This window comes from Monodelphis domestica, chromosome 5 (genome assembly GCF_027887165.1).
Source record: "Monodelphis domestica isolate mMonDom1 chromosome 5, mMonDom1.pri, whole genome shotgun sequence".
Taxonomy (NCBI): domain Eukaryota; kingdom Metazoa; phylum Chordata; class Mammalia; order Didelphimorphia; family Didelphidae; genus Monodelphis; species Monodelphis domestica.
Window position 1 is genome coordinate 103,738,765 of NC_077231.1, and position 10,744 is coordinate 103,749,508.

Here is a 10,744-nt window from a genome sequence, read left to right on the forward strand (position 1 = left end):
ACCTCCCAGTCAAAAGACAGAGACCATTCACTGAGCTCCCTCTTCTTTCCCTTCCTCACCTCCCCTCTCTCAGGTGCCTTCTGCCCCTCTCTCTTCCTTCCCTCCTGTCTCACATGATGATATGAACTTAACTATTTCCCAAGACTAGCCCTCCTCTGCCCACTTGAGGGATCCCATTCCATTTCTCCTCCAACAGATGGCACCCTCCTTTTCATCACCCTCTCTTATTTTCAATCTCTCCTCCCCCCACTACACACAAAGTGTCCATGTCTCCCCCATATGGGAAAAACCTTCACCTAATAATTATGGTCCTAAATCTCTTCTCTTTGGAGCTAAACTCTTGGAAAAGACTTTATACAATAGGTGTCTTCACTTTTGTCCTTCTCTTCTTAATCCTTATAATCCAGCTTTTGACCTCATCATTCTACAGCCTGCTCTCTCCAAAGTGACCAGCAGCCCTTCTTCAGTCTTCATTATCTTTGACCTATCCTTGATAGGATCTTCTCTCTAGATTATTGGGGCACTTGTTTTCCTGGTTCTCCTCCTATCTCTCTGACCACTCCTCTTGCATCTCCTTCACTGAATCCTTCTCCAGATCACACCCTCAAATCATAAGTGTCCCACAAGGCTCTGGAATGGGCCTGTTTCTCATCTACCTCTATACTACTTCACTGATGATTCTTAATGTACATATCCTACTGCCCCAATATCTGCTGACCTCCAAGTTTGCATCTCCATCTGCCTTTCAGACCTGTTGAACTAGATGTTGAGTCAACATCTTAAACTCAGTAAAACAAATTCATTCTCATTCCCTCTAAACCCTATCCTCTTACCTTCCCTATTTACTATAGAGGATAGCACCATCTTCCCAGTCCACAACCTAAAAGTCATCCTAGATTCCTCACTCTATCTTGCCCTCATATCCAGTATGGTGCCCTTATCTGTTGATTTCCCTTTTGCACCATCTCACATTTCTATTCTCTCATTTTGCCTGGACTGTTGCTATAGCCCACTGATGGATCTTCCTGCCTGGTTTCTCCCTTCTCCTGTCCATCAGCCATCAGAATGATTTTTCTTAAGTATAGAACCTATCACCTCCCACTCAGTCAATTGACTCCAATGGCTCCTTGTCACCTCCAGGATCAAATACCAAACATTTTGACATTCAAAGCCCTTTATAATCTTCTCACACCTTCTCAATCATCTTACATTTTATTCCCCATCATGTACTCTGGCTTCCTGTCTGTCCCATGAACAAGGCACTTCATCTCTTGGCTCCAGCATTTTCTCTAGCTGTCCTCCATACTTGGAATACCCCTTTTCCTTTTCTCTGCCTACTGACCTCTGTGACTTCCTTAAAGTGTCAGCTAAAATCCCATCTTTTACAGGAAACCTTTCCCAACTCTTAATTCCAGGGTCTTCCTTCTCTTAATTACTTCCTATTTATCCTATGGGTAGCTCATTTGTATGTATTTGTTTATTGTCTCCCTCATTAGATTGTGAGTTCCTTGAAGGCAGGGACTGCCTTTTTTAACTTCTTTTTGTAACCCCAGCACTTAGTACAGTGGTACATAAGAAATGTTGATTGATGGGAGAAGTTGCTCTGCAGTATTGCCTCATAAAACAGCAAGAAGCCATGGAGAGAAGAAAAGTATTTTCAGAAACCTTAAGAGTCCTGACTAAGCAAAAAACATACTCCAGTGAATTTAAGGCTGAAACAGGAAAGACAGAAAACACCCCAAAAAAGGAAGAGCTCTAGAAAGATTTTTATAAATTTTTTTAAAAGCCCACTACATTTGGACTCTCCAGAAGAAACCAGGGAAGAGCAGCTGACCTAAAGAACAAATATCCTCAAAGGAGATCCTTTTTAACAGGAGGAGGAGTAGTTCTGAAGGCACTGAGAGATAGATTTTCCAGGTAGCTAAAAGAGGGGAGAATGAGTAGGCCTACAGGGGGACCATATTGCCACTTTTGAAAAAATGCAACTGAGTTAATATTCCCTGCCAACCTACATGCTTGCTTTCCCAACTTGTACAGATTTTTAAATGAAAAGAACCTACATTTGCATGAAGGTTATGTCTATGCTTTTGTTAAAATGGTATAATAATCAAAGTTGACCCCAGAGCCAAGATGAAAAAATGGATCATTTCCCCTTCTTTGCAGAGGTGGGAACTTAAGAATGTAGAACATTGCATATGCTTTCAAACTCAATTGATGTTTGGTTAGTTTTACTAAATTACTTCTAAATGTTTTGTTACAAAAGAAGTCTCATTGTGTTAGAAGGGGTCGGGGGTATATTCAGAAATGAAGGTGGTATAACATGAAAGACATCAATAAAAATTATTTTTAAATGGGAACGACAGTAATGACCGTAACTGTGTTCCTCTTGACCTCTCTTGGTGATTCTAAGCAATGCTTAAGACATAGAGATGATTGCCTGTGAACAGTATCTCCCACTGTTCGGCCAAATGGTGTCCAGCATGGAGTCCAAATGAAAGAGGAATTCCCTAATGCTGCTCCTGTGTGCAGATGGCATGACTTTTTCCCAAGCCATGAAACCTCAAAGGGGGAGGGGAGATCCTAAGTCAGCTCCATTTTCACTCAGAAGGAATGGAGTTTGCTGTCTACACTGGAATGACCAAGTGGATGAAGGATGCGATTGGATTGGCAGAGAGACTCCAGATAGAGAACGAGCTGTCCCAGGATGGAACAAGAGGAGAACAGGCCAGAATACATTTGAGCAATGATGCAACCCTTTCGATGACCACAAACTTCTCCAGTAAGCAGAGGCCTCTGTAAAAACAAACCCAACAATCGTTTGATCAGTGGGCATTTATTAAGCACCTGACTTGTAGGCATATGCTTGGGGAAAAGCGTAAAACCACCCTTGTCCTCAAGGAATTTACATTCTCAAAGTAGACAAGAGGAATACTTAGAGGTACACACAGAATCAATAAGGACTAGCCCTAGGAGGTAAGGGCTTGGGAAGGGCCTCTGGGAGGTGGCAGTGCTTACACAGAGAAAGGGAGCAGCAAAGAAAGAGTTCATTCAAAACCTGGAGATAGTAAAAGTGTTGCTAGGCAGGTCTGAGAACCACTGTTTATCAATCAAGAAGCATTTAGTGATAGTTAGGTGGTACAGTAGATAGTGCTGGGCCCAGAGTCAGGAAAACTCATCTTTGTGAGTTCCAGTCCAGCCTCAGACACTTACTTGCTGGGTCACCCTGGGCAAGTCACTTCACTGTTTTCTTCAATTTCCTCATCTGTAGAACTGGAGAAGGAAACCACAAACCACTCTAATATATCTGCCAAAACTGAAGTGGGGTCACAATAGAGTTGGGCATTAATGAAACAGCTGAACAAGTATTTATTATGTGCCAGGCATTGTGCATGAAACCATCTCTGTCTTTAAGGAACTTATAGACTGTTAAGGCAGAACAAAAACCCATATAAAAATATGCACCTAATAAATAATGAGATAAATTGAAGGGGGACAGGGATCCCTGAGCTTGTAATGTGGAAGGTATCACTTGAGAATTTTGAAGGAAATAAGGTATTCTGAGAGTTAGAGGTGAAACAAAGTGCATCCCAGCAATGGGGGGTAGAGGCAGTCAGCACTCCAGTGTAAAGATATGGCTTTCCCAACGTGCACATAAGTGGCAGAAGGCAATCTGATATATAAGAAGCCTGGAAAAGGTAGGAGAGATTGGAATCTGATCGTGAAGGGCTTTCAGTGACAAATTCCAGCATTTATACTGGATTCTAAAAGTAAACAGGAACCAATGGAGTTGATTCAATAGTGGGGGTGGAAAGGGGGCATGCTGAGATTTGAGCTTTGGTGAAATTGCTGTTGTATGGATAATAAACTAGAGTGTGAAGAAATTTGAGGTGACACCAATTAGGAGGTTATTCCAGTTGTCCAGGTTATGGAGCATTTCAAATGCCAAACTAGAATATCATATTTGATCCCAGAGATATTGTGCAACATGCTCAGACCTTTAGAGGATTGACTTTTGCATGGTAAAAGGAACTAGAGACAGAAAAACTCTTTTTTAGAACAGCCCAGGCATGTGACGATTAGGGCCTGGACTGAGGTGTGATGGCCATGTGAGCAGAGAGAAGAGGATTCATCTGAGGGATTTGAGGATAGAAATAAGATCAGCAGTGGATTGCACATAATGTGAGGGAGAGTGAAGAGTAAAAGATGCCATGATAGTTGTGAACCTCTTCAGTGCCCAAAAGAATGGAGGTACTCTAGACAGTCATAGAAAGAGTTCAGAAGAGGGGACAGTAGGGGGTGAAAGACAGTGTGGTGTTTGGGGCAAGATGTGTGGGGTGAGGGGGAGCAGAAATAAGAGGAATGGTCAGATGGGTAGAAGGACAAAATCTTGGCTCTGAAAGGAGAGGGGCCATCTTTTGAAATGGATCAGAGAGAGGCCATAAGGAATGGGACCTTAGAAAGCTCCCTCTGAATATGGAAGTTAAGAGATCATTGGTTAACTTTGGAGAGACAATGAGGTCCAAAACCAGATTGCAAGGCAGGAAGATAGGCTGAGGAGAGGAGAGTCGGAGCTAGTTACTGAAAAAGAGACTTGGGTCTTATAAATGTTTTGTAAGGGCCTTAGTGACTTGGACATGGTGGATCCCAGTCTAGAAGAAGCCATGAAAGGTTAGAGAAGAGATGACTCTCACAGCCTTGGAAGCATTTCCCAGGTGGTGCCTCATCGCCCTGGAATGCCACAGCCTTCAAAAATTTAGCATTGAACAATGCTAATGGTGGAGGCTCTTTTGATGAGGATCAGCTGAGCACTTATTACCAACCAAGAGTGACACAAGTTAAGCATGATTAAAGGATAATATCAGAAATGGGATGATTTGGCTAGTTGGCCAGAATGGAGCATGTTTAATGTATAGCCCATGCTTCACATTGATGTTATATGATGGCACAATCATTAGAGAAATTTGGACATTGTGGACAAGATCACAGATGGATGCATCAAAGCATTGAGAAGAGGAAGGGGGCAGGGAGCTCTTTCATTTTATTGGGCTTTTGAGGCTTTTGAAATTGTATTTATGACTTTGGAGCTGAGTTTCACATTTCATTACATTATACACATTCTTTGCTATTCTTGATTGTGGCATTCTCTAGCTTTGTTGGGATTTTTTTCCTCATACTCTTGAATTATTTGTATTAAATCCTTAAGGCTCATGTCTTCTGAGACTTTTACTATTTCCTTGGGTATCTCATCTGTGCTCTTAGGTAACCTTTTCAAAGGCTTGGTTCACACATATATAGTCATTTCATACACAATCGATCTCATCTAAGAAGCTCTGAAAAAACACATGGCCCTGTGAAGAATGAAAGCCCAGAGAAGAATGTCTTTTGCCTGGGCAGGCCACTGTACTGTCTGCTCCCTAAAACCCAAGACATTCTCTCTCTCCTGGTCCTTTTAGTAGTACATTTATAATCCTGGCCAGCAGCTTGGCAATGTTTTTAACACCATAGACTCCCCATTGTACTAGTCACCAGGTCCAGGAACACTTTTCCTTGGCAATGTCTTGTTTTATACTCATTCATTCCTTTCTTTTTCTTTCCACTGCCATAGTAGTAGTCTTCTCATAAATTTGATAAACCTTCCTGAAATAATCATTTCCTCATGACAGCATTCTGTTCTGTTTTCTTCTGCAGCCATCCATTGCCTACAGAATAGAGTCTCAACTCTTAAGCTTAGCTTCAAATCTTTCCGACCTTATATGTCCAGTGTTGCCTTATATAAACTCTCTATTCCACCCAAACTCCTTTTCTAATCATTCTCCCAGACACAACTCATACTTATAAAATTTTTGTTTCTACCATTTCACCAACTAAGAGTGCCTTCTCTCTTGCAATATATTGAGTCTATAAAGGGCCCACCAAAGTCCCATCTGCTAAGGACTCCATTCCCTCCAGGGCCCCACTATGGTGCTTCTCCCTCCTCTGAGCTTCCATGACACTTCTTGTATGGCAGTGATTGATGCATCCTCCGGTCCTGTTGGATAGGGTACACATTCTTCTCAATTGGGTGGTAATATCTTCAAGGGCAAATACTTGGTCTAATGTTTACCTGACATAGTTACCTTGGTATGTTACTTGATCCTTCAAAAAAAAATGATCATTTTTATTTCCTACTTGAATTTAGAACATTTATTTTGTTTGTCTTTATTTATATTGTGTAAGATTTAAATTGATATCAATAACTATTTTATAAATTTATTAACAATCACTTGAAGTAGAAAGAAAATAAAAGAAATAGAAGTTCAAACCTAATTATCTAACAAAAAGTAAACCTATGTGTGTAGATTCTCCTGCCTTGGCATAAAGCCCACTTTTCTAGCTTGATCAGGGGGAAAGAGAGGGGGGGAGGGGTTACACACAAACTTTATCTCTAAAACATAAGTACTTAATGTGAGAACAAAAGTAGGATGCTGAGATTTAGAGTCCTGGGGAGCAGATTCTAATTACACAGTTGGTATGTGGAAAAACTCAGTTGTCATTTTTGTTTTTACCTTGAAAGCTATGAGAAAAGATATGAAGAAGGAAAATATTTTCTGTTAGAGGATGACTTGTAAATATTCCATTCAATTATAATTTTTAATGTATTTTTAGTTCATTTCAACAAGTGCTAATGGACCCATATTTAAGGTTCTCCATACTGATCAAACAGACCTGTTTTTCCAAGTAGTGGATTATGTTACCACCACTTAGTAAACCTCTAAATTTTTCAAAAGCATTTTCTTTTCATTAATTTTCACTTAAATCTTATGGTTAAAGAAGAAAACATCAAAGAATAATCATTTGTTGTTTGATAGGTATTGTGAATTTACAGTTGATTATTTTATTATTTTACATCTTAAGGAAAAGGAGAAGCAGCATAGTTGAAGTACAACATCCCTTTCATAGCAACATTCAAATGCTGCTACTTCTAAAGTGTGTATTTTAAAGAGAGAGAGATTGAATTATTCTGTTAAAATGTATACTTTGATTTGGGTGAAGCTACTAAGGGGCATAGCAGTTAGAGTATCAGACCCAGGTTCAAATCCCCCTCAGTCTCTTACTAGCTGTGGGACTCTGGTCGAGCCACTTGGCTTCTATACCAGTTTTCTCATCTGTAATCTAGTGGGGAAAGCGAATAGTAGCACCTCACTCACAGAATTAGCATGATCCTCAAGATATTATAAAGATTAGCTTTTTCAATAGTATAATATAAGTTGTAGGGGCCCTTATTGTTATGTTAATATTTCTTACCTTAATTTTCTCTTCCAGCAAAGTTCACTGATTACAAATCAACATGGTCCCCAGATCCCATAGGACACAACCCCACTCATCTCTCCAACAAGATGTGGAAAAACCATATTTCCTCAAGAAACACTAGCGGGCTGCCCCGCCCACCTCCTGGCCTGACCAATCCGAAACCGTCATCTCCCTGGAGCAGCACAGCCCCCCGCTCAGTCAGGGGTTGGGGGGCCCAGGACTCCAGGCTTGCCTCAGGTGAGGAGGATAGCCCACTAGATCATGAGGAAATGTTAAACAGCATTCATGGGATCAAATTGATGCTATCTTCACCAGAGAGGAAAGCATGGATTCCTGATAAAGGGAAAAGGTCTCATCTATGTGAGGGAATCCAGGCATTCCCAGGGACACAGATGGAAAGAAAGAGGCATCTTATGACTAGGGGATCCAGTAAGGACAGTGGGATCCTGGTAGCAAAGGAGTGCTAAAGTGCTAGAAAAGCAGCTGGTGTGGGGTCCATGGAGCCAGAGGGGATGGTCAGATGGCAAGGGGATTGGTGTATATTTAGCTGCTTCTAACTTGCCTTCTTCCCATGCTTCAATGCCTCCCTAGCCTCTGCCTGGAGCGATGGCGGTACAGCTCGTCCTAGTTACTGGCTGGTTCTTCACAACCTCACTCCCCAGGTACTCACCCTAAGTATTTTTGTTACTAAAGAAAGCCCTTTGGTTCAGTTGAGTAGGGGTCAAATAACTGCCCTCGAATCTGGAACTGGCTAAGGACCAGCACTCAGCCTAGCAAGGCTGGTATTCAGACCATTTCTCAGTGGGAAGTGAGAGTGTTTTATTGCCTTCTTTGGATCATGTAGACAAACACACACACACACACACACACACACACACACACACACACACACACACACACACACACGATCATTTGAAGGAAAAGGAAACAGGTCCACGAAGACTTCCTGTATGAGGTGGTCCCCAAGGTGGGCCTTGGAGGCTAGGGGTGCTAGAAGGTGGTGAGGTAAAGGAAAGGTACTCCAAGTATGGGGTGGGTGGCTGTTGTACAAAGGCAGAGGTAAGAGCTAGAGTGCTAGCTCTAGAAACGAGAAATAAGTTGGAGAACATGAGAGGCTGGAGAGCAGCTTCTGCCATTTACAGGAGGGAGGAGCCCCACAATCAAGGTATGAGAGATGGTTGGGTCAAATCAGCAAGCATTGGTTCAGCTTCACCAGTGTGCTAAGGGCTAGAGCTACAAAAGAGGCAAAAACAGTCCATGCTGTCAAACAGGATCTCTCAGTCTAATAGCAAAGACAGCAGAGTGACTGCCATGTCCAAACATATCCAAAGGTAGAAGAACTGTCTAAATGCCACTTTGGCCATATTCAAGATGGAGATGCCTATGGGGCATTCCATCTCTTGTGGAGGTGTCCAGAAAGGTAGCTGATAATGCCCAGGACATGAATATCAGGATGTCTAGACTGGGGTTCTAGGTTGATTTGGGAGATGTTTGCATACTGATGATGGTCCTTAAATCCATGAGAGCTAATAAGCTTACCAAAGAGAAATCCAGGACTGGCAGCATGAGGGACACCCTGGCTGATGGCACTTGGGAAATGGGTGATGATAGGAGAATCCAGAGAGAAAAGTATCAACAGAGCTTCAGGGACTAAGAAGGTCCTTCATTAGTCATGTCCAAAGTGGCCAAGAAGTCAGAAAAGAGGAGGGCTGAGTAAGATGAAACAGTTGAGAGATCTCCTGTAGCCATAGAGGGAACGTCTTCAGTGGAGGGATCAGACACAAAGCCAGGTTGCAGGGGCTCGAGTCATGGTAAATAGCTGTAGAAGCAGCAAGGAGTGGGGAACCTTCTGGGTGTTTAGGCCAAAAGACAAATAAAAGTCTTTGTGTTAGGGTTGGGGTAGAGGTGGGAATAGAGAAGAAACTCCATAGATAACAAGACTTGCACACCAGGACTGGTCAGCAGAGGGAGGGCAGTATTCGTGTCCAGAGTGAACCTTGGTGGGAAGTTGAAAGATCGCCTCTTCCTCAGAGACCGGGGGGGGGGGGGGTGACAGTGCAGGGGAAGGCAGTGTTTTTGGTTTTGTTTTGTTTTTTAAAGAAAAGGGAGCCAAGTGCAGCTGGCCTCAATAGCTTCTTTATGCAGGCAAAAAAAAATGGCGTTGTGAAGGGGTCTCTGGGCCTCAATTCAAATTCAACTTCAGATTCTTTCTGGGGAAGCCTTCTAACATCTGACTCCTTCAATTTCCTCATCTATAAACTGAAGATAATACTAAGTAATACATAATACAGTAATACTAAAATTAGATGAGATAGTATTTGTAAAGTGCTTTGCCGATTTGAGAATCTTACATAAACACTAGGAGTAGTAGGAGTAGAAGAGTTTAAGAGTCAAGATCACTTCATTCTTAAGCACTGAGGAAGAAAAGAGCTATGGTCAGGGATCTGTATCCCTGAATCCCTGGATCTCAGAGCCCCCTGGGGGCCTGACTCCAATCTGCATTCAGTGTTGGCTTCATTTATCATCCTAAGATGTGGAGAATGAGGAGTGCCAGCACTCCGCCCTGCCCCCATCGGAGCCCCCCTTAATGAAAGTTCTGAAGGCATGAGTTCTGATACCCAAGACCTTGACCCCAGCAGAGCCCTGGACATTGGAGTCTTGGCATCCCAGTACCTGAGCTATGCCTCCCAAGGTGTGTAAGGAACTCAAATATGTGGACAGACAGAAGGAGCACTGTGTATGACAGTATTCAAATCTGGCTTTTGAGAGCTTAGCTAAACTGAGATTTTCATTTTATTCTCAGACTCTGGCCATTTAGCATCCCCTCCCTCACTTGTGTGGCATCCCCCATCATGTTAGTGTCATGGGTTTTGTTGTTCTTTGGTGATGTTCCCTCAGAGCTGGTATGGCTCTGCTTGCCGAAACCTTAGATCATTTGATTACCAGTTTGAACTGGTTGTTTTTATTTGGCCTCAGGTTCTGGATAGTTTTCTCGTAGTGCTCTATGAGCAACACACACACACACACACACACACACACACACACACACACACACACACACGACTCACCACACACACGACTCACCTGGATTATTTGTCCTTAGATTGATGGGTCAACCTTGAGGACTATCTGCATGCAGCATGGCCCACTGCTGACATTCCATCTGAACCTGACCCAGGGCACAGCCCTGATCCGATACAGCACCAAACAGGAGGCGGCCAAAGCCCAGACTGCCCTGCACATGTGAGTAGCCACTAGGGGACTGCCCAAAAGGGCTTGATGTGGGGGTATGGACAGGAATAAGAAGATGAGGTGGGCATTGCCAGGGTGCAGGCTTTCCTGAAGCTGGCTTGCCTGGAAGCAGGCCTCTCCTGCATGCCCAAGACATGCATTTTATGTATGAGAAAACTGAGGCCCAAGAAGCAGAGGGCTGCTAAATAGGAGGTGGAAGATA

The 10,744-nt window shown here is 42.9% G+C and overlaps 1 protein-coding gene across 18 annotated transcripts in view; it reads left to right on the forward strand.

The window, feature by feature from the left end:
- Positions 1-10,744, forward strand: part of TNRC6B (trinucleotide repeat containing adaptor 6B) — a 272,807-nt gene that overhangs the window by 249,441 nt on the left and 12,622 nt on the right. For 14 of the 18 annotated variants that reach the window (XM_056798978.1, XM_056798984.1, XM_056798982.1 and 11 more), the window contains 4 exons: positions 2,606-2,779; positions 7,303-7,527; positions 7,882-7,952; positions 10,394-10,533. In XM_056798978.1, coding sequence (XP_056654956.1) covers positions 2,606-2,779; positions 7,303-7,527; positions 7,882-7,952; positions 10,394-10,533 — 610 coding nt within the window. The remainder of the gene's footprint in view (positions 1-2,605; positions 2,780-7,302; positions 7,528-7,881; positions 7,953-10,393; positions 10,534-10,744) is intronic. The other 4 variants (XM_056798993.1, XM_056798992.1, XM_056798994.1 and 1 more) reach the window with 2 other exon arrangements.